Genomic DNA, 24,941 nt, shown 5'->3' on the forward strand with positions numbered 1-24,941 from the left:
GCTCTATTAAAAGATTAAAAGTGGTCAAACTATTTCATGTAGGATAAAAAAACAAAACAAAATCAAAACAGCCCAATGCATCATACACACACACACACACACACACACACACACACACACACACACACACACACACACACACACACACACACACACACACACACACACACACACACACACACACAGATTTACTCATGCAAAGAAAGTTAGTCCAACGTCAATCTGAACAACAACAACAACAACAAAAAACCCACCTCATTGATTCCTCTAAACTTCTTTCATTTAGCCTACTGAGCTCCAGTAATTGACTTGACATGCGTGAGAGCATTCCCAAGCGCTGATATTGCAGTCTCTAAGAGTCCGAGGTAATAAGTTCACCATGCCACACAAGAAATAAAATTTAGATGTAAAAAACTGTACGCAGTTTAAAAAGTAAAATAAATAAATAAAATAACAGGCTCTGGGTTATACCAGTTTGTGTACTTGAAGAAGATGTGTTGACGACTGATCACATCAGTGTACAGTTTTTGGCCCAGTACCACAACCAGTTTTCATCAGGAAGGTGGCATTGGTATTTCAACCATCATTATCATTAACTGGCATTAAAAATATATAGCCTACAATTATTTTAAATTAATATAATTTTATTACATATATATTACAACAATTCAGCCATAAATTAAATGACATCATAGGACTATATTTAGCCTTTTATTTGTAAGGTGAAGGATGTGCTATTTTACTTAAACATAATGTTGCTTATCAAAGGATAGCCATTATTTTATTGAGCTTCAATAAAATGAGCACAATATTCTGATTGAGCTTGGTCCTGATAAAAGAGACTAATGGAGGAAATAGAGTCCATCATTTTGGACTAATGCCAACTAATCCAGTAGACAGCATTATAGTTTCCAATGAACCTTTGGGGATATTAATCACTGTAGGTATGTCTCCCTCTAAGTGGGTTTTTTGCAAAAGGGAAAGGAGAGGAAGGGGATTTTTTGAATAACGTGGACTAGTGACTTTTAATACCCCCCCCTAACCAAGCACATATCCCCCCCTCCCGTCTCCGGTGCGGAGTGGTGTGGTCCAGGAAGCGCGCCTCTGCTCTCCTCTTCGGCTGAAGTGAATCAGCTGACGAATGGTATCTCCCTCCTCTCCCGGATGGATCGCGCCGCTGAAGCCGGCCAGCCCGAGCGTCATACTGGCTGACACTGGAGCAGGTTGCCCACCTCTCGCTCTCCTCCTGCTGGATGTCACACGGACCGAGCCTCAAGTAAAAAGATTCCGCTACTCAAAAAAACAAAAAGGCTACTTTATTTTTATTTTATTTTTTTTCCTCCTTTCGGATAGGAAGCTGTCCGCTTCCTTCTCACTATGGCTTCTAACTTCAACGATATAGTGAAGCAGGGATACGTGAGGATACGGAGTAAGAAACTGGGGGTGAGTACTGTTGCACTTGCTGTCTAGCGCGGCGGAGGAGAAATAGAAGGAGGAGGTGGTGTAGGAGGAGGAGGAGAAGGAGGAGGAAGGAAGGAGGGAAGGAATAGGAGCTCTAGTTGTTTGCAGTCAAGGGCAGCTGGATTAAGAAAGAGGCTTTAATTGCTCCACGGGCAAACTGTCCTGCTGTGAGCTCTTCAAGAGGGAAAACAGATTAGAGCAAGTCTAGCAGCGACTAAGTTTCATTCGGTGCTTTGTGCACAAATACTTTGGAGGTGATGGGAAAGTCTGCATGATTGACAGCTGGCGTCGTGCGAGTGGTTGTGAAGCTCACCCTTCGTTGTTTTCAGTCATAACTTAGTTTTCTTCGAGGATGTTAGGCTGCAGCTAGTCTTATGAATGTACAAGGTAAAAAAAAACCCATCAAGAGTTATAGTTAAAAAATTACATAAACTGACTGTAGAAGTGATATGGCAGAAATTCCTGTGTGTAAGTCCCTTTATAGATGATGTATGGTGAAAATGAACACTGTGATTGTGAGATTGCTCATACCTTTATCATTCAGCACAGCCTGCGCTGTACTTTACCTCTCTTTCAGCCTTCATGAATTATTCCCAGAATTGAAAAGTCTCATTGAAGTGCACCTGATTCATTATGATGGCAGCTCCTCAGTGCATTGATTAAGGATTTCCATTGAGATACAGCAAGGAGAAAAATGGCTTGACTGGTTAAATTGAAATGAATGATATAGCTTCAATTATGAGTGTCTTATTGTCTGACTCATAAAGCCATCTGCTTTTGTTCATACTTCCAGCTCATTACGCTAACAGAGCGGGCACACTCCCTGTACTCTGATGAAGTGTGATGATGGGGGCTAATGATGTCTGCCTCCCCACATCATCACCTGGCTTCATCAACACTATTCTGCTATTGTTTGCTGCTGTTCAGGATCTCTTTGATTACTCTTTGAGAGTAACCGTTGTTGAGGGAGACAAACCTTTATGAGCTGCACAAAACAAATGAAGGTGCAAGACATTTCTTGTTAACATGCAAAGCTGCTTGCTCATACACAGTTCAGTTGACTCAGTTTGTTTATTTCCTGCATATGCTATTAGTCAAACGTGGTCAGAAAATGTGGATAGCCTATGACTTTGCAAAGCAAGTGTGAGGACGCATGCTGTGTTGGCCGAGCTTGTGGTATGGATGCCATACTGCTGCCGGCTCCGCATCTCATCCTGCTGGTTGTGGAGAAAAGCAGTTTGTGTCCTGCTCGCCCACTCCCTCAGCCCTCCACTGCTTGCTGCTGTTTCATCATAGAAAAGTCATGCTGCGATCGCCTCAGAGGAACCCAGTGTGGGAAGACGGAATGTATTTATCTGTCCACGCTAGGGTTAGTTATTCCAGGACAATTCTCTCTCGGAATCAGGCAGAACAAAACAACAAGACCGAGCAGGATCAGGCATCTGCATGCCTGAATCAACAGGCACTGATACATAGGCAATTCCTCTTTTTCCTGTGGCATAATTTCAAGTGTTTTTGGGAGGATTTTGAGAGAGATGAAAATCAAAATATGACTGAGATACACATGACCGGAAAGACACACCTCTAGGTAAATGGGAATAGTTCACAGTTGGCTAGAATCTGAAAAGTGTTGTTTTGCAGCCTCTTTTTAACATAAACCACAGATCATATGAACCTTAATTTATTTTGTTTTAATTTTTTCCATTATTGATGACTCAACAGCTCAATAATATTTATGGATGCAAAAGAGAACACACAAGGCACATGTTGTACAGAGAGCCAGGGTATCTGAATACACTTATTTCCAGTGACATGGACAGGGAGATGCACTGACCTCTTTGCTTCTTAGGATTCCTCATCAATAAAATGCAGGCAAAACTACATAATGGATATAATGTATAGACATCCGACCAAAGATTCACCTCATTTCAGTCCAGTGATACACAGCTCGAGTTTTCTTGCAGATATTTGAAGTAATAAGAATTTCAATCTCAGTTTTTTACATTTTTCCAAAATGTTTTTTTTTCTTTACCAAAATTCATTCAGTTATGTCCACAATTTCTCCAACAATCATTTTGTAAAAAATAGTGAAAAAAAAAGAAATGGCTGCTGCATCTTACCAGAGCATGCAATGCCTTCTAGGTCTGATTTGAACAAACTGTCCAAAATGAAGAAATGTTCTACTTATTATCATAAGACCATTCATAAATCTGTTCATAAATGTGACAAACTGGGAGTGGTGCATTTTAGCCATATTTAGTTATCACCAAGACAGTTTTTAATCTTATTAAAGTATATTCTTAAATGTTAAATGTACAACCCCAACTGCCCAAAAAGTTGGGACACTGTGTAAAATGTAAATAAAAACGTAATGCAGTGATTTGCAAATCTCATAATCTCATGATTTATTCACAATAGAGCATAGAAAGCATCTTAAAAGATCTTTAAATTGATAAAATGTACCATTTCATGAAAAATATTAGCTCATTTTGAATTTAATGGCAACAGCACATCTGTTTACCACTGTGTAGCATCCCCTCTTCTTTTAATAGCAGTTTGGGAACTGAGGAGACCAGTTGTTGGGACTTTTTTGGGAGAGCAATGTTGCCCCATTCTTGTCTGATATGGGATTCTAGTTGCTCAACAGTCCCAGGTCTTCCATTATGTGTCAAATGTTTTCAGTTGGTGAAAGGTCTGGACTGCAGACAGGCCAGCTCAGCACCCGGACTCTTCTACTATGAAGCCATCTGTTGTAGTAGCTGCATTATGTAGTTTGTCTTTGTCTTGGGAAAAATATGCATATGTTGCTGTAAAATCTGCATATACCTTTCAGCACTGATGGTGGCTTTCCAGATGTGAGAGCTTGCCAGTTCCATGGGTACTAATGCCATCAGAGATGGAAGCTTTTGAACTGAGCGCTGATCACAAGCTGGATGGTCCCTCTCATCTTTAGTCCAGAGGACATGTCGTCCATGTTTTCCCAAAAGAATTTCAAATTTTGATTTGTCCAGCAACATAACGGCTTTCTCAGTCCCTTTTAAATGAGCTTTGGCCCAGAGAAGATGCTGGTGTTTCTGGTTCATGTTCACATATGCCTTTGGATGAAGCTTTAATCTGCAGTTGTGGATGTCACAGTGAACTGTGTTCACAGATGATAATTTCTGGAAGTGTTCCTGAGCCCATGCAGTGATTTCCATGACAGAATTATGCCTGTTTTTTTAATGCAGTGCTGCCTGAAGGCCCTGAGATCAGACATCCAATATTGATTTTCAGCCTTGTCCATTGTGTACAGAGATTTCTCCAGATTCTTGGACTCTCTTAACGATATTATATACTGTAGATGATGAGATATTCAAAGTCTTCACAATTTTACATTGAGGAACAGTATTCTGAAATTATTCCTCAATTTGCAGATGCAGTTTTTTTGCAGACTGGTGAACCTCTGCCTATCTTCACTTCTGAGAAATTTTGCCTCTATAATAAGATGCTCTTTTTATAGCAGTCATGTTACTGACCTGTTGCCAATTAACCTAATTAGTTGCAAAATGTTCCTCCAACTGTTTCTTTTTTACTTTTCCAGCTTTTTGTTGCCCCCGTGCCAACCTTTTTGAGATGTGTTGCAGCCATCAAATTCAAAATGAGCTAATATTTTTCATGAAATAGTAAAATGTCTCACTTTAAACATCTGATATATGTTCTATTGTGAATATTTAGTTTATGGTATTTGCAAATCATTGCATTCTGTTTTTATTTACATTTTACTCAGCGTCCCAAGTTTTTTGGAATTGGGGTTGTATGAACATTAGTGAGGCACCCTCTCAAGAATGCTGCTACAGTCAAATATAAAAGTGGATATAAATAAGAAACTGTTTGATCAAAGAATAAGGAAAACTCTGAACAGACACTTGATGCAAGTTTTTGACAATTTTTGATCCTCGGCCCTGAAAATATATTGAGCCCTACGTGTCACAGCAGCTGAATTTTGCATGAACTGTCTCTGCTCTGCTATAAGTCTTAGGTCAGAAAGGTTCTGGGTGTTTTCCTTCTCATGTGATGGTTATTTAATGTTTTAAGTGCTTTAAAGGTCTCTGAAATATCACATATCAAGACTTTGCATCACAGTTGACCTTCTAGTCCTCCCACATCGGCCTCTATTGTAATGCAGTGCCATTTAAAATGTATTATACTTTTTATTTTTTATTAGAAGCAGTCCAGTGGTTCTCCTTATGTGATATGTGTTAAAGTGGCCACAGCAACACCAACAGCTTTGGCTGAACTCATCAGCATCACTCACTATGATTGGCTCATTTCCAAACCCCATCATGTGTGAAGGTCGAGGCCATGAGGTCAAATATATGTACTGCTTTCTCTCATTTTTTTTTTCTTATTTTTTGAAGACATTTTTTTTTTTGTACATACACATGAATGTCAACGATTTCCTACATGAGCCGCCTTCTTTGTCTCTGTGTTGGCTGAAGAGACAACGGTGCAGTGTTCTTGAATGCACAAGTAGTCTCTCTTTCCTTTCCTTTCTCACATTTCCCCCCCTCTCCCTCACCTCTAAACCCATTCTCTCACCTCTCGCCTCCCTGTATCTCACCTGTACTCCCCACGCGGAGCAGTGACGCTCTCATCTCCTCTGCACTATTTTATCTCTCTTGCTCTTTTCTTCCTCTTTATTTGGCTATCTCTCTTACCTTATCCCCTTTCTTTCTCACCTTTCTCTCCTTCAGTGGTTTGTAGACAGCTGTGGGGCCCGAGCACAAAAGCATCCTATTCATCACCCCGAGCTGCACCCTCCATAACCCCAACCGGCCATTCCCCCTGACACAGTGCAAAGGCAAACACACACACACACACACACACACACACACACACACACACACACACACACACACACACACACACACACACACACACACACACACACACACACACACACAAACTGGCTTGGTTCAGCATTGAATTGGCACACACATGCACCCGACAAACAAGTAAACAATCTGCTGCCAGAGAACAGTGTGTGGATTCTCAATTAATTTTAATCCTGTGGCTTTGTACCATACAGTATTTTTTTTTTTTTTTTTGATGACATGAAAACAAACTAAATGCTTACAAGAGCCAGAAACAAGTTAAGTGTCTCCGTGCAGAGAAAAACACAATCTGGCAGCGTCTAAGAAACAGCAGCAGTGATATTTCTGTCATCAAAACAGGTTTCTTTGTTTCCTTTCAGCGAAAACGGCTGATGCTATCAGTGGGATGGACTTCTCTTGAAAGGTTGAATAATGTGACCTTTGAGTAATTTGTGTGTCAGTCTGTCCAGGTACAGTACATGTTTCCCAGGCTTGGGAACACTGCGGTAAATAGAAAAGGTCAGCTGCTGAATATTTTTTTTCCTCCTCCACTTGTGTCCAACTTTTCTTTGAGTCTTAGCAAAAACGGTCAATTTAAGTTTGCTGGAGGTGAGTTTGTCTGCCAGTCTCTGTATTCACAAACATGTTTTGACACTTCAAAGAAGCTGAAGAAGAAGAAGAAGCTCAAAGGTAGGTCGGTAATACTTTAAGAGGATGCAGACTGCTTCTCACTTAGATACTATTGCTTCTCAACTCGGGGAAATAAAAAAAAAATATATATTTTTATATAAACTTAATGTTTTTTGTTAGCACTGGATCACATGACTGCATGCTAAAGTGGCCGCACATATTGAAGGAACATACCACTGCCTAGGCGAAACGGTTAGCTGGAAGACAATATTAAGCTGCACTGACCTGAGAGCATAAGAGAGTTATAATTCTCTGTGGGTATGTGACAACAAATGACCCCATTCACATTACACATATTCATTTCAGTGAGCTGGAATAAATTCCCAAGATTAAGAGTGCTGTTGGAAATTAAAATCAGTGAGCGTACCTTCATTGTCCTAGACTGCACAATTGGTCAACTTTCACCTTTAAATTTAAGCACAAATAAAAAGTGAACTCCACAAACTAACTTAGATCTTTAAAATACAAATAATATATTTACTATGCTGCTTATGCAAGTCACAGTTGCAGTGATAAAGCAGAGAGGGACAGCTCTAATGCCATCTAAGTGCGTTTTTGAGAGCGCCTTGGTCGAACCACAGCATTAAATGTCAAAGCAGAAAACACATTAAAAATGCATTATGTCTGGTCCAGAATGAGGAGGAGTGAAAAAACAATCAGCCAAAAAGTCTGAATATAAACAAATAATCAGTAAACCAATAATCTGGGCTGCAGACGGAGAGCTTAAGTTATTCATCATCCTAGCACAAGGATATCATTTGCAAAAAGATGAATACAGTCCTGTTCAAAGATTTGCAGAAGTGATTTGAGGTCTTAAAATTAGTTTTTTATGAGTGAGCCATTTTGCAGTCTTGTGCGTACATGTAGTTTGTTTTGTTGCACATAACCCTTTGTGATTTAAGGACTTTAAAAAAAGGAACTGCCGGAGCTCAGTGCGTCTTGGATTTTCACCACCTTGGGTGTCGTGAGGAATTAGAGAGATTTCAGTGTTTGACAGAAACAGAATCGAAAGATTTGTTAGGAACTGGCACAGAGGAATAATTTGTTATGACCGAACGTATGACATTACATGGAGTAATACTTCCATCAGCCGCACCGGCTCAGGGGTTTGACACCAATCATGAATGCTTACTCATGAGATAAATGTAACATTCGTGAATCCATCCGGATTTACTTTTGGGCAAGAAACGAAGGCTGAAAAACACGGAAAATCCATTCAGAGCTGAAGTGATTAGGCATTTAATTGTTTAGTCCAACAAAATCAACTTTTTTTTCCAAACAAAACATGACAAACATTCTCGAGTTTCACCTTTTTGCATGTCACAAGCTGCTGTTTTGACCATTTTTATGCCTGTTTTTCTATCAAGAGCTGTGGTTGAAGGTGTTGCGTTCATAAGGTTTTCCATCCATCCTCTTCTCATGCATTCAGCACATCTGAAATGCCTCATGGGAATTTCTTTTCTAAATTTGGCACAACTGTTTACTTGGTCTCAACAATGAACTAATTCTGAGTAGGTTAAGATCGTGTTGGACCTGATGAAACAAGTTTTTGGTCATGACTCAAGAATTTATATTCTTACTACAGCAATATTTCTTAAAATGGTCTGACTGGATAAAATGATGTCCAAGATGTCAACTTAATGTTCTGGCCATCATTCAGTGCCACAACTCAAGAGTAGATTATGATCATATTTCACTTTTGGTTGGGTCATGAATTAGTGGCACTAATTTAAGCATATTAAATTACATAGATGACTCTGGACAGATATTGATTTAAACTGGTTGGTGAAGGCACACAACCACATTTGGGAATGTGTGTGTGTGTGTGTGTGTGTGTGTGTGTGTGTGTGTGTGTGTGTGTGTGTGTGTGTGTGTGTGTGTGTGTGTGTGTGTGTGTGTGTTTGACACAGTAAATGATTGGAATAATATTACTTCTGTGATGCTAAACCTCATATGTTTGGTAAACAGCAACAAATGTTTTGCTTGTAGCTTCCAGTGCACAGTGATAAAGACACTAACAACACAAATAAAGCAGATTTTTGTCTTTCCAAACACTAAATATTAAAAAAGGGAAGAGTTATTACTCTTTAAGTACTTCTCTGGACTCTCTTCCCATCTCAGCGTATAGTCGCTCCCTCCATTAACTGTTATCACCATCCCTCCTTTCTCTGTCTCAGCTGTTTTTGATTTACAAGTGTGTATTTGTGTCCAGTATCCAGTGGCCTTTATGTGGAAAGCATGTATTGTGATGGTGTGTGGGTATGTCCCCCTCCCCTTATTGGCACACAAGCACCCACCAAAGCAGAAGCAAGGGAGTGGAGAACAATGTGTCTATTGTCCAAGATGGCACAGCCATTTAAGATAGGATCTTGCCACTTCCATGCACTCACTATTAACAATGACAGGCTGTCCAGAATGGTGGATGTCAGGAGATTTTTCATCCCAGGAACTGTACTTGTCAGTGGAGCGTAGAAAATACACTGTCAGCTGTGTTAGACTTGCAGCAATTGAGACTTCCAAACAACATGGATAAATGTGGCTGAGGTTGTGCAGTGAAGTCAGGATATATCAATTAGCAGATCAGTCATTTCTTACATTCAGTGGCCAAAATTAGCTGCATTCTGCACCCCATCGCTCTGATTGCCAAAGGAAGTTGGAGCCGAAGAAGACGGAGGATTTTTAATATGACTAGTTTTGTTTATGATTTTATTTGTGCCTCGTGGGTGCATGTAGCCTACTTTTAGCTCCTCTTTTTTGTGATGGATCTCTTTGGACTCAGTGCATTACCTCACAGATATGCAGAGCTATATGTTGTGTGTTCATTTCCTTTGGTTTTCATGAGCTTCCTCCATCAGATAAACCCTGAAGACAAATTGCCACCTCTTATTGGCCCTGATGAATTGTGTCTCTAACAAGATATGGGAACAACAGCTCAACAATCATTAGTCATGGTGAAAAATGTGCCTCTATTATATAGTCACTTTCATGAATAAATCTCTGCCCAGACCTCACTTAAACATTTTTCACATTATTGATTCCAGTTGTTCGTAATTATCAAAAGAGGTTTTTGTCATGGAAGGGGACAAATGCTATTAATAGTTAGCAATCATTAAAACCACTAGAATGATTACTACCATCAAAAAAGGTTTATTGTTAAAAAAAAAAAAATATCCATTATATCAACACTGTTTTTTCTGCTGCTTCAATTTGTTTTTCCTCTCTCTGTGATGTCAGATTGTCTGTTGGGCAGTCTGTGTTGCACTTTATCCCACACTGAAATATTTTTCTCTATACACCTATTCAGCTGTTTGTAAAGGCAAATATCTGATCAACCAATCACCTGGCAGCTAATCAGTGCATTTAGACATGCACACACAGTCAAGATGAAATGCTGAAGTTCAAACTGAGCATCAGAATGGGGAAGAAAGGTGATTTAAGTGACTTTAAATGTGGCATGGTTATTGGTGCCAGATGGGCTGGTCTGAGTATTTCAGTATTTCATCTCTTGGGTTTATAGAGAATGTTGCAAAGAACAGAAAATATCCAGTGAGCGGCAGTTCTTTGGTTACAAATGCTGTGTTGAGCTGATGGGAAGGCAACAGTAACTCAAATAACCACTCCTTATAGCCACTGTGGCAGACCTTTGAAGCAGATGGGCTAAAGCAGCAGAAGACCACATCAGGTGCCACTCCTGTCAACTAAGAGCAGGAAACTCTGCAGCAATTCACATGGATTCTACAAGTGGGCTCTACTATCTTCTACTATCTTCTACAGACAGTAGAAGATTGTAAAAATGTTACCTGGTCGGATGAGTCTCGATTTGTGTTGCAATATTCAGATGGCAAGGTCAGAATTTGGCAATTTGCTGTGCAAAGACCATTTAAACAAGGCAATTCAATATTAAAATCTTCAACCAAGAAAAGCTAACACAGTTAGATACATACAGACTTTAATTTTTTTCTGATTTGCTTTTTGTTATGCTTTGTGGGCCTGTTTCTGTCCAATATAAACCAGTAAAACTGATTACCTATCTATCTTTTCCTTAGCTTAAAGGTAGGTTGTACCCATCTCTTCTTAGTATATTCTATTTTAGCCATAATATATTATTTTAGATCACATCTTTCTTTCAAGTGAATACTTTTGGGGAAAATCTCAATAAAGAATAGCACTTTATTGAGATTTTCCTCCAAACTGCCTCCAGTCATGAACAGATTGGATGTTCCTGGAGAATCATTCAGAGTGCTGTCATTTAACCCAGAGTATATCTCAGAAGTGTTTTACAAGAAACCCTAGTTCTCGTAGGCAGTGAAATGAATTCTACTTCAGACCTGAATCTGTATCTTGTGGCTGAAAATAAGATCCATAATATTCTAATAATGTGCTCACAGATAAATGCATTCCTTAAATAACGGTTATAGTATGTTGCTCCATATCCAAGTGTATTTGATCTACATATTTCACCTCCGCTGTCAGAGTGGGACTTCGCAGTCTTCTGTAGTAGCTTTTTGCTACATTGTACAGATACACTGGAGACTCGCCTATAAAACAACAGGCCTAGAGGAATCTGTCATAGCTCCATTAACACTTCTGCTTCATCCTCCTCTTCTTACCTTCCTCCCCTCATTAATCAACAGACCAGCCCTCAGGGCGCAGCTCTGCAGCTAAGCTTACTTTCAGTTTGTGTGTCTGTGCATGTGCGCACTGAGCATGTGGGCATTTTGTTTGCGTGTATTCGCATACAGTATGTGTAGATGCATGGGTGATTTCACGTGGCAGTGTGTAAATGGCTAGTATCCAGAGATTTTTTTTTCTTTACTGCTGTAGCTGCCGTTTAATTTTCTTTCTCTGTCGCGCTAAAAATCAGAGATTCTCTGTCATCAGTCATCCCTCTGAAAGTGTTGCCAAATTCAGTTTTGTGATCCAGAAAAATTGTATCAAATCCAATCGACTGAGATGAGTTGTTTAAACAAAAAAAGTGACATTTGTGTGTACAGTTGTAAAAGAGAATCAGATGAAGTTATTCTTGGAAAAGAAAAGAGACCCAGCTACCTTTTATGTTTGAATCACAATCTATAATGAGTTCTTCTCCTGCAGTTACCTTTCATCAGCCTGCTTGCCAAGCACATTCAGTACAGTGTACAGCCAAAGATAGCCTCAGCTGCCTGTGTGTGTGTGTGTGTGTGTGTGTGTGTGTGTGTTAAAGGGCTTGTCTTTGTTTCTGTGTTCTTAATTTAATCACTGTGGCACATAGGTAAACATTATTATGGAGTTGTTAAATAAATATTTAAATATTACACCTGTTTTGCTTCAAAAGCAGGCAAACAGCCTTGTTGAATAATGAAAAATTTCCTGTTCTGTCGACTGAATGCATTTTTTTTTTTAAATATGTGGCACTAATTGCTAGGTGCTCTATTATTAATGCATTGTTCAAACAGCCTTGACCTTAGTGTCATGTAAATGGAGGGGAAAAGGAAGCAGCTCTTGTCACCCAAGAAGTGTAGAAGCTTCTTTTTTTTCCCCCCCGTTTATTTGCAGCCGAGTTTGTACACTCCACTCTCCTTCCCTCCCTCTTTCTTTCTCAGGGGAGTTCTTTTAATAGTAAGGAGGTGACAGTTTACCTCTCGCTGAGCACTGTGGTGACAGTTTGGTACCTGCCCAGCTTGGCATAAAATGCTACGACTGCCTTACTCGCCGTACCTACAAAAGCAGCCTGCTTTTAAAATTTTGCACTCCCATTCTAATGAGCCAAAATGACCTCAAGTGTAGGCCAAGGCAATCTGATCCCCTTTCTATTAAACAGCTTTTAATATTTCCGCAAGAATTATTGTTCAGGGAATGAATTTTGGATAAGGACTGCCAAGGGAAATGGAGCACACAATAGTAGCCTTGGCAGTAGCACTTTGAGTGGATCATTTAAAGGTCATAATGGAGGAAATAATGGCTCTTAAGAGTCATAAAACCATAGAAAACATGTGGTTATTGGACCAAATTTAGAGTGAAATATAAAATAAAAGGAAGAAAGAGAAGTTAATGTGTCAAACTTTTGACCCACGATGTATGCTGGCCGATTAGGATTTAACTCATTTAACAAAAGTAAGTTTAAAGTTCAGAGCAGGGACTAGGGTGCACATTAGCTGGCGTTACATCGCCTCCCTGTTTATACACATACGCTCCCCACCCCACCTCTTATGTTCCCAATTGTTCTCTTTCATTTCAGAGAAATGTCTGTTGGGCAAAGTGATAATTGCATTCCTCAATGATTTCATGCTGAGACACAGAGTGACACTGAATCGCAGCCCACTTATTCCAAGGGAGTGTGTTCTTTGGGAGGAAATGAGACAAAAACAATATGACAAACTCCATCGGACCCCGTTCTTTGACATAAAAGTCCGCATTTTCCTCTCTCGCACACACGCGTGCGTTTATTCCCCCAGTGTCCTCTTTGATTTGCAGACCAAAATGTGGCTGAGTCAAGTTAGTTCCAGCAACACAAATCTCTGCTTTCTGGTTGTGAGGAAACGGTTGTTGGAGACACAGAGCTCGCTGCTTCCCCAGCTAACCATATCAGAGAAGCAGCCTGAACATCAGTGAGCGAGTACCTCTTTAGAATTAATCCTCATGGGGGGAATGACTGCACCAGTGCATGAGGATTACTGCTTTTAGGGCTTCTGATGAAATTCAAATAACAAAAACGCTCGCACAAAGTGTCCTGGAAAACACTTGGCGTTTCGTAATATCCCGCTAAACATGCAAATATTTGCTGGAACGCTGCACAGTGGTCTGTGCCTCATTCGATTTCACAGTCTTTATTGATATGATAATCAAGTGGTCAGCTAATGGTAATTAAGCTCAATTGGTAGAGTTGGATCATGGTTGTGGGAAAAAAGCTCCTTTCATCCTTTCACTTTATATCCCCTTCCCACAGCGAGTAGTCGGTCACTTCTGAGGCACTGTATTTGTAACAGCCCCTCACCTGTTGGCCTAGATGCTAATTTTGCTGGTCTGGATGCTGGCGGCAACGCGAGGACCAACATACTGAAGTGGAAAATAAGGCTTTGCCTACATTACATCAAGACCTCAGTAGAGCTTTGTGCTTTTTGTGCATTCAGCCCATGCCCTCTTTCGTTTATGGATTTAGCTCAGTTTAACATTCAGCCTGGCTACTGGATACATAGTGGTGGACAACTTATTCTCGTGTTATAACGAAAATAACACTGCACTGTATTTTTGGTCACTGCTTCTGTGTTTGCGATGGCCTAAGTAGGCTTGTCGGTGAGGCCCACAGTCAGATTCTTCTTTGTCTGTGTGTTATTGTCTGTGAAAGCTCCAGCCTTGTACATGGATTAAATGGAAATTGCAGTGTGTGTGTGTGTGTGTGTGTGTGTGTGTGTGTGTGTGTGTGTGTGTGTGTGTGTGGAGAGGATTGCTGACTTAAGCTGTAATACATAAAGAGGTCTGGATGAGGGATGGTTTAAAGAGCAGGCAATAGTCATAATGATGACTTAAAGCAAAATTGGCCCAGTGTAAAAAATGTATTACATATGCATGCAAGTCCAGCACTGCCTTGAACGCTGTAGCCAACAGTGTCTGCCAACCTCAGTGTCACATTGAAATCAATAGTGGTTAAGATATACGATAGCATAACTTTACTGCAGTGAAGAAAGCAATATTGTAAAACTGTACTGGTAGATTATAGTGTTATGATTACAGTGTAAGTCTTTATTATCTGCTTTCTTAATAAAACAGTGTTTAGTTTCCTTGTCTCCATGAATCCACTTGACACAAGCAATGCGTCACCCTGTTTACACCACAGAAACATTTCCCCACTGCTTATCTTCACTTTCTCTCATACCTGAGAGAGAAACTTCAATATTGACCCACATCTCCTTCAGAATAATTTGGCTGCTATTTTTGTGTCGTGCTTAAAAAAAAAAAAATCCTCTGCAACAGTAGCTGTGACGCCTGAATCCACACAGTGTGTGACATTTTAACTAATGTTGTTCTGCTCAAGGCTGCGCAGCCCAGCATGGGTCAAATATCTCCCTTGTCTCTCTCTCTCTCTCAGTAATAAGAATCAGCAGCAGAAATACTCTCTCTGCTCCTTATTTGCACGAGAATTGGAAGGATTTTTGTCAAGTTGTTCACTGGCTTTCTAGGATGTGAAAAACACTAGTACATGTCAAGTGGCAACCTCTTTTTGCAGTTCTTTGAATAGCCACTTGAGGCTTGCACCAAAATTGACTCGTTCCCCATAGATGGTACTACATCCACGAATTGACCATGTGGCCTTCTTGTTTTTCCTTATGCCTGGCAGCTCCATCTTCAACATCTTTAGTCCAATAAATCCACTGTCCTTCCTCTGCGCATGTCCAAACCATCTCAGCCTTGCTTCTCTAACTTTGTCTCCAACCTGCTTGACCTGAATTGTCCCTCTGATATATTCACTTTTAATCTTTTCCAACATCCATCACTCCAAACGAAAATCTTCGCCTCCTCCTCCTCCTGTCTTTTTGTCAATGCCACCATCTCCAAAGCATATATCATAGGTCTCACTATCATCTTGTAAACCATCCTTTTCACTCTTGCTGCCATCCTTCTGCCACAAATATCCCCTGACAGTCATCTCCACCCACTCCACCCTGCCTGCACTCTCTTCTCCACCTCTCTTGTGCACTGTCCATTGCTTTGGAAAGTTAACCCTATGTATTTGAAGTCATCTATCTTCACTACCTCTACTTCTTGCACCTCGCCCTTTCCACCTGCCATCCTCTTCATTCACACACATATTCTGTCGTGCTTCTACTGACTTTCATTCCTCTTCTCTCCAGAGCATACCTTTACCAGGCTCTCTTCCATCTGCTCCCTACTCTCACTACAGAGCACTGTGTTCTCTACAAACATCATAGTCCAAAGTTATCATCTTAATAATTATTATATCAGTGAAATATGTATATACCAGACACTGTTGTAGGTACACCTGCTCAACTTTTTACTGTAAATATTTAATCAGTCCATCACATGGCAGCAACTTAGTGCATTTAGGCATGTAGATGATGGCCTGCTGAAAATCCTATGAGTATCAGAATGGAGAAGTAAGGTAATTTACGGTAAGTGACTTTGAATGGGATATAGTTGTTTCAGAACTACTGATCTACTGGGATTTTCCCTCAAAACCATATCTAGGGTTTACAGAGAATAGTCTGAAAAAGAGAAAATATCCAGTGAGCAGCAGATCTCTGGGGGATAAAGCTTTGCTGATGCCAGAGGTCAGGGGAGAATGGCCAGACTGCTTTGAGCTGATAGGAAGACAACAGTGACTCAAATAACCACTCATTATAACCAAGGTATGCAGAAGAGCATCAAACCTTGAAGCAGATGTACTACATATGGGGGATATTTTCCTGGCACCCTTTGGGCCCCTTAGTACCAACTGAGCATTGTTTAAACACAGCAGCCTACCTGAGTATTGTTGCTGACCATGTCCATCTCTTTATGACCACATTTGGGATGTGGTGGAATGGTACATTCGCATCATGCATGTGCAGTTGACTCAATCTCTGATAAATGCTTCCGGCACCTTGTTGAATCTATGCCATGAAGAGTTAAGAGAGTTCTGAAGGGAAAAGGGGGTTCAACTCGGGCTAAACAAGGTGTACCTAATAAAGTGTCTGGTGAGTGTATATATCTTCTGTGTTTAAATTTGAGATTCTTTTAAACTTTACATAAACGAGGTTGCTATTACTGACTGTTCTTAATGTTTTTATCACAAGTTCTATTTAAAAGTAGAAGTTATCCTAATAGAAGGCTGCAGTCAGTTGCCTCGGTGGCTCTGGTCTATTCTTTTTCAGCAGCTGCTCTCACCACCCTTCTGCTCTCCTTTGGACTCTTTTTTTTTTTTGCCTCTTTATTTTCTGCTCTTTTTCTTATATTTTTCTATCGCCTGGCCTTATCCCATTTTCTCTATTTCTCTCATTTATTACTGTCCACTACATGGTCTTTTAATACCACCTGCCCTTGTGTTCTTTGTCATACTGGGTAGACGGACCCTTTGCTTTTGGCGATGAATCAGCTGGAACTTGTTGTCCATCATATTTCATGCCACATTGTGACTGGGATCCAGCTTTCAGCTATGAATACTCCACTACGAATACTGTGCGTAATACCACACAGTCATAGCCAAGGCCTTAACAAATGAAATAAGGGCTGCTAATACACTGATATTACATTTTGGGACCAGTTTGGCTCATGAATGTTTGATGAGAATGTCCAATCATGCATAGACAGAAGAAAGAGATGAGGAATGGGAGAGGAGAAATTTAGAAGAGAGAGACAGGCAAGAGACAAATCAGGCTTGGAGAGAAAGTGAGGAGAAGTGTGTGTGTGCGCGCGTGTGTGTGTTTGGGATGGAATGGGGGAAGCGGGTGGGGAGGGTGATTACTTGCTGCTGAGGTAGCACTGCATTACACATGAGGATTTGGAATGGCCCAGATAAAGTAATCTATGATTAACTGGGGCGCGGCTGGCTTGCCACCCTGCCAACAGCTGTAGTCAGGGGCGAATTACAAAATTATGGGATGTCCAAACATTACAGATGCGGCGGGAAAAATATTTCGGTACAGGAGGGGAGAAGGTTAGTTGGGATGAGAGTTATGCAGGAGGTCAGAGGTGACAGCCAGCGGCTAGAGGAGAGAGTGACAGAGGGCGCAGTGGTGCAATTAAGACAAATTTTTTTGTAGCCTTTGCATTTGGCTGAGAATTGTTGAAATGCTGAAATAGTGCCGGGGGGATTTGGGGAGGGGAGCCGCAGGCCGAGGTTGTGGTCGGAGGAGTGATCGCTGCAATGATTGCTGTAACAACTGTCCGACGGGATAACAAATCAAATTATAAAGATGGACACCCCAGCATAGACCCCGCCGCCGTCTGAAATTGATTGCTAGCACTAGGAGCTGATATTGCGGGGTCTGGTCTGTCATAGTCCATCAGGCATCATTATCACCAAGGGAACAGTAAACCTTATGCAGAGCTGAATGAGGAGGAAAACTTCATCCATACTACACAGCTAGGAAATTAGAAAACAACAACACCGACAGAACAGCGCTTTTTCAGACGTTTGGTTTTTTTTATGTTCTTATCATTTCAAGGTCAAAATTAATGTCTGTTCAGGATACCGTACAGCAAACTTTTCCACACCTAAGCACTAGCTAAATCCGGCCCGTTATTATTATGTCTAAGTGTTGCAGGACTACCTTGATTGTAGTGCTCTTATGTCTTGTATTGCCTGTAAGTACAGCAGCAATCATCTTTAAATCATACTTTGAAGGATATGAATCATCAAGAGTGTACAAATCCTGCCCACATTTGTCCCATCTTCTATCAAGTATCTGAGGGATAATAAGAGCATTTGTGCCTCTGAGGTATTACGATTGCATTTCGGTATTCACTAGTTCTCCCAATCTAGCAGTCAGCTATTTTTATTCTGCTGTGTGATTAGTCATTTAGCTGAAGCGAGCTGTCATTGGAAATCATTTTCATGTCTTTAGACAGTTCCTCAGTTCATCCAAATAACGAGTGATTTTGCCTGTGGGGGGAAGAGGGTTCATATTTTATTGAGAGGCGAGACAGCTCCTCAATAATGTCCCAAGTTTGATAATGTTCCGTGAAGTGAATGGACTTTGTGTTTGAGGCCACTTACAGAAAATGTCTGTGGCTCAAAAGATGGCTCATTACTTCGTTCCATGAGGTGTCTGAGCTCTTAAATTCTTTTCCAGGCCTGTCAGTCAGGGCTTTATACACCCCTACAGCTAAAAATCCTACCGGATAGGAATCCAAGTTGAACTTTAAGGTATTTATGGCTACATTAAATGTCACTACATCATAAAGCAAAGTTATTTTATAGGTAGATGGATGTGCTCTCAGCCTTCCTTTGAACCATGACGAGTCTGCTTCCATGCGATCACACTTTGGCTCTGATACTTCTTCCTGTCTCCTCATGCAAATCTCAGTTACAGTACTCAATTTTGTACATTTATAGGGGTAACAAATCCACAGTTTTGGAGGGCCATGGTTTCAGTTCATAGCTCACAATTTATGATGGATCTTTAGGAAAAAAATGGGGAAAAAAACTTGTTTTATCACAGTCAGTTACTTGATCGCGAAGAGATCATGAACAAAAATAAGCCAGATTATACTGATGTATATTTTTCCACTTCACTCTTTACTTGAGTGCTCTTTAAACATAAATGCTTTCACAAGACCATCATCCTTTAACCAGGAACTACGAACTCCACGTGGCTAACTAGCATGTTATTATGAACTGTTAATATTCATCCTATTCAGACCTGCTGTTCATACCGACTGTATAAAAAAAAAAGTAGGACACTTAAACTGTGTCTCCACCACAAAGTTTAACGTAGCAGAGGTGTCCCTACATTCCTCACTGTATCTGACTCGGTTGTCACCGAGTCAGATATGCCTGTGATGTGCCTGTGTTTACATTCATGAACCGAGTTTGTGCAGTTACCATTTTTACGCCGTCTCTCTGTCGCATGGGCGGCTGTATTAGTGAAGTGGGGGTGGTATTGCAGCATGGAAAACTTGAATCGCAACACATTTGTATTGCAAGTTCAGTAGTGTACATACAGTAGTGTAAATACAGTTCATACCAGCAATGATAGCATAGCTGGTGTGAGTCTTTATGCGTCTCTGTGTGTGCCATCATGGCTAAATGTGGTTCTGGAAAACATATTGTTGCTGGAATTACCACGGAAGGTTTTTTTTTTCCTGACTTAGGATGCGCCTTTGGGGGTGACACTAAATGCAGCAGTAAGCATGAGTTTGTTTTTAGCAATTGCACAGATTCAACATAATTTTGTTCTTATTTATGACCATTTGATAAACAAAAGTCTCATCATTGTTTTCTGTTTTGGGCTTTGATTTCTATTATGCAAAGTCACTGTGTGATTCGTAGTTCATTGTACTTTTGCAGTTTTGAATACTTTCAGGTTGGTTTCTTTATATTTACATTCTCAGGTTTTTAGTTGTAATTTTCTGGGTCATGTTCTTAGTTGTAGTTTATTTATGTTTAATTCCTTGTTCCCTCTGTTCTCCGTGTCAAGCCTGCGTTTCTGTGTCATATTAGTCACTTCCTGTTTTTTTTGCTTAGTCCCCTGTCTTGTGTACATTGTGTGTAGTTTTGTGTACCCTTGTCATTAGTCAGATTCTGTTCACCTGTGTCTTGCTTTCCCCATCTGTGTCCTCTCTCTCCCTAATTACCTCATGTGTGTATTTGAGTCTTCAGTTTTCCTCAGTTCCTTGTCACGTCCTCAATCTTAGGTAGTGTGTTCTGTGGTTACCTGAGAATCCTGGTCAGTTAGATTATTTGCTCCTGTAGCACTTTTCCATGTTTTCTTGTGTTTTGTGAGTAACCAGCAATAAAACTGTGTTTTAAGTTGCCTCAAGTTTAAACTGCCGGGCCTTTTCTGTGTGGAGTTTGCATGTTCTCCTCATGTTAGTGTGGGTTTTCTCTGGGTTCTCTGGTTTCCTCCCACAGTTCAAAGACCTGCAATTAATGGGGTTAGGTTAATTGGTGATTCTAATAGGTGTGAATATGAGTGTGAAGCCCTGCGACAGGCTGCCGACCTGTCCAGAGTGTACCCTGCCTCTCACCCTATGACAGCGGGGTATGCTCCTACCCCACTGCGGCCCTTAAAGGATAAGCAGAAGAAAATGGATGGATGGTTTGAAGCATGTATTGAACTTGATGACTTCCCTCACATTCTGTAGGGCATTGCTACCAGATGAATACAAAATCTATTATATTTTATTTGCTCAGAGCCTACAGTGGGGTGAAAATTGCACATTTACTCAAGGTCAAGCCAAGTAAGCTCGTTTTGTAAAAAAGCCATTCTCAAGATATTTTATTATGCATCATTTTTAGCATAATTGAAATTTTGGTTTAGCCGCTCCACACAGTCAGATCATTGCTTATTGCACAGGTTGCTGGAAGTCATCCTAATCAAAGATCTTGAGCACACTGAAGCAGGTTGTCATCAACAGTTTGCATGATATCACTCCATTTATTCGTTGCTGAATCCTTACAAGAGAAAAGATACAACTGACTGTTCTTCATGGTAGAAAGCTTACATGGATTAGGAGCTTAGCCTTTCTTTTTGTAGATACAGACTCTTGCATTATAACTGAAGGGTTTGGTGGGTTTTTTTTTCTCATCTGACCTCAAAATATGCACTCGAGCGACACCTCTACATGGCTTTTTGTTGTCCTTTTTTTTTGCATGCAGCCTCTTTAAGACTACTCATTGTTACTAACTTAAGAACTTACAATAGATCGAGGTCATTTGGTAGGACTATTTCAGTAGGAGAGGATTTTCTTTAAATTTCTGAACTTTTTGAACAGATATAAACAGATCTATTTGTTTACGTGTATTATGAGATGGAAAATGCATTTTGTGCAGTATTCCACACTACTGAAAATCATCTCACCAACATGCCCTGATGAACAATGTTGGTACAATTTGCTGGCACACTGTCACATGCAATTTCTTACCAAATTATTGAATTCATGTAAAGGTTTTGGATGTGTCTTGGTTCCTCACTGGCAAAGAGGATCAGCTGCTAATTTTCAAACTTTTTGTCAAAATTCAAGGTTCTTAAAATACTTAACATGTAACAGGCAGTATTTTAGCAGGCTGACTTCACCAAAAGTTGGTATAAGGGGCTAATAAACTATCCATCGATTTCGATTTGTTTTCTTTTGGTCTTTTTATTTATTAATGAAGAGGACAGCTGCTCACATACACACACATGTAAAATCGTTGGTGACTTGTGTTGAAAAAATAATTTTCTTTAATAAATCATTCCAAGATTGTGTTAATGAAGTGTTAAATTTTAATGACCCAATCTCATCTGGATTCCAGCGGCCCTTTGGGCTCATCTCACAGCCCCAAATTTAAATGAATACACAATAAAATGACTGCTTTAAATCTTCATATAAGCCTTTTCATTTTTTCTGACCTTAGCAGGCTGCTGGATATTGGGGTTCACTGAAAGCAGCATTTTGATCAGTGGATCATATTAAAAATATATGGATGTCTTTAAGAGACTACCATACATGCCTATATTTAATATATCTGAAAGCCTTCTTAAACCTGCCAATCAAGATTATGGGAAAGGTTCAGACATCAGATTTCAATTTAGTCCTTGTTCAAGCTGAAAAGCTGCATGATAATTAGAGTTGCTCTTTACTGTGATCTGTAAAGCTGAACAAATCTATTTGTTCAGAGAGAATCTAAAGCTAAAGACTGAAGTGCAGACTTTCAGCTTTAAGGTGTTTAACAAAAGTATTGCATTAACTGTTCAGGAATTATAGACATTTTTATAGATAGACCCCCATTTTTAGAGGTTCAAAAATAATATAAATTTAAAGATAAGACTTGTTTTTAATACTTGAGATTCTCTGCTAAGCCTATACTGCAGCCACCTTCAGTTGTTTGTGGGTCTCTCTGAATTCAGTTTTGTATTTACAGTTTTTCTCAATTGCTTTGTTGCAGTTCTCACATCAGGAATGTCATTCCCACCACTCTTAATGCACTTCTCAAATCATTCAAGGAATTTTTCATAGCCCAAACTCACCTGTGCAAAAGATACAAAGACAATCAAAACAACAACAAAAAAAAGGGTTAAGCAACAAAAATTAAATGTAAAAGTTTTCTTTGAATCTTTACAAAATTGATGAACTCTGAAAGCACAACACATTGAACCTTGATGCAGATGAGAAGGAGCAGAAGACCACACCAGGTGCATCGCCTAAGAACAGGAAACTGAGGTTACAATTTGCACAAACTCACCAAAACCAGACAGCAGAAGACTGAAAAAAATGCTGTATTCCAATGGCCTCCACACTCACCAGATCTCAGTCCAATAGAGCACCTTTGGGATGTGGTTGAAGGAGAAATTTGGATGTGCAGCTGACAAATCTTTAGCAACTGTGTGATGGAGCAATATCACTAAAGAATGTTTCCAGCACCTTGTTGAATCTAGTTCACCAAGAATTAAGACAGCTCTGAAGACAGAAGGGGGTCCAACCTTGTACTACAACAGTGAACCTAATGAAGCGGTTGACGAGTGCCTATCACTCTGGCACAAAGTCATCTTGGTTTCATCTGTCCAATTTTTTTTTAGCCTAATGATGGCTTCTTTCACTTGCATTGAAATTTCTCTGGACCTCATTCTGAGAGTTTCAGACAACAGCTACCAAACGCAAGTTCAAAACTTGGAGTAAACTCTAGATCTTGTATTTACTTCATTTGTCATGCAGTAACAAGGGAACAAACCTCACCTGGCCTTGAAACTACTTGTCAGGCAGTTGTCCAATTATGTCTTTCTGAAAATGGGAAACTCTGTATAAGAATGGCTGTAATTCCTCATTTTTGTCAGACCCCTTGGATTAAAGCTGAAAGTCTGCACCTCAATCACATATTGATTGTTTGATGTAAAATGTATTTTAACATGAATTAATACGCAGGAAATTTGCATCTTGGAGTGTTAATCTGCTTAACAGAGCAGCTTGGGAACTCTGCTAATGTGCCATGTGCATTTTTGTATAAACTTAAGCCAAAATTGCAATGAGTCAGAATTTTTTATCATATAAAGTGGCTTGAAAGATGAGTAGGTTTGACTAAATTCCTGCATGTTTTTTTTACAGTGCATAAATTTACGCCCTGGTGCAGTCATCAGAAGATGTCGTATCTCTTTCAACAGATGGATGACACACTTGATGTGGTTGTATCTCTCTGTTTTTAGATTTTGTATTTTGGTGCCTGGATATTAAAACCCAAACAGGTTTTCAGGATTAAAACAATCTGTCGTACGGCTCAGAATAAGAAACTTGCTACCAAATGTAATCTCCCTGATTTATCCGGCACCAACAGACAAGAAACCAAGTTAGTGTGTAGTGACTGCCATCACGTGCTTTTTTTTATGATTATATAAATAAAAGCACACAATCAGTGACCCTATTGAACTATGCAAAGAGACAAATATACAGTTGCATCCCAAGCAGGCTTGACAGTTTCTGGGTACTCCTAAAAAGTAAAAACATCCACTTGTGCACATTAAAACTTGTATATTTCTTAGTTATTATACAATAAGTCTAATTGGATTGACTTTTCTATTAACCAATGAGCAACTTCACAGGACAATGTATAGCATAACCACTTTGTCTCTCATCGCCACGGCTATCAACACTATGGGTCCTACAATTAAAAAGTTTATGTAAAGGGAAGCCAGAGTGTCTATGAAATAACTCATCATTCTTGCTCATTTGTGGCCTCCTTCCTGATTGGAATAAATTGGACTGATTGAAGGCAAATTCTTAAAACAAGACGTTGACTTGTTAAAAGCAAAAGTTTTGATGCTTAAGTGAGTTAACACAAATAGTCAATCACAATTATGCAGACAGTAGGCAATCAGAACAACTGAGAATGAGGAAGAAAAGTTGACAGTGGTTAAAGCCACGTGCGGCATCGTTAATTTGTCGTAGGTCCCTGAAAATCTGTGCAGTGGAAGCTTTTTCTGCTTTGTGTAATTAGTCTCAGGTATTTAGTGGAGAGGGAACTGCTTTAATGAATCAGTAATCAGAGAACAACTCAAAGCAAATCTAGGTTGATTTACTTTCTCTAGAACTGGCTTCATCATTACATTGGTTTTTTTTTTTTTTTTTTCTTTCCTGAAACTGGTTACCGGTAATTGGTTTCTTGTGCCAAGCATTGTATTCTTCACTGTTCTGGCATTAAATAAGTCACACCAAACCAGCAGATAGTCTCATTCATGTCTGTATAATTACAATCAGTGTAGGAGTGTCTCTGAATAAGACCCACCAGCAGCATGAGGGAATAGGACTGCCTTGACAAAGCATTGACAT

General features: G+C 39.9%; 1 protein-coding gene across 2 annotated transcripts in view; it reads left to right on the plus strand.

Moving 5' to 3' along the window:
• Positions 1-1,250: 1,250 nt before the first annotated feature.
• dok6 (docking protein 6) overlaps positions 1,251-24,941 on the plus strand; it is a 50,913-nt gene continuing 27,222 nt past the window's right edge. For both annotated transcript variants that reach the window (XM_030757081.1, XM_030757082.1), the window contains exon 1: positions 1,251-1,443. In XM_030757081.1, coding sequence (XP_030612941.1) covers positions 1,378-1,443 — 66 coding nt within the window. In that variant the 5' untranslated portion in view covers positions 1,251-1,377. The remainder of the gene's footprint in view (positions 1,444-24,941) is intronic.

The sequence above is a fragment of the Archocentrus centrarchus genome, chromosome 20, assembly GCF_007364275.1.
Source record: "Archocentrus centrarchus isolate MPI-CPG fArcCen1 chromosome 20, fArcCen1, whole genome shotgun sequence".
NCBI classification, from domain to species: Eukaryota; Metazoa; Chordata; class Actinopteri; order Cichliformes; family Cichlidae; genus Archocentrus; species Archocentrus centrarchus.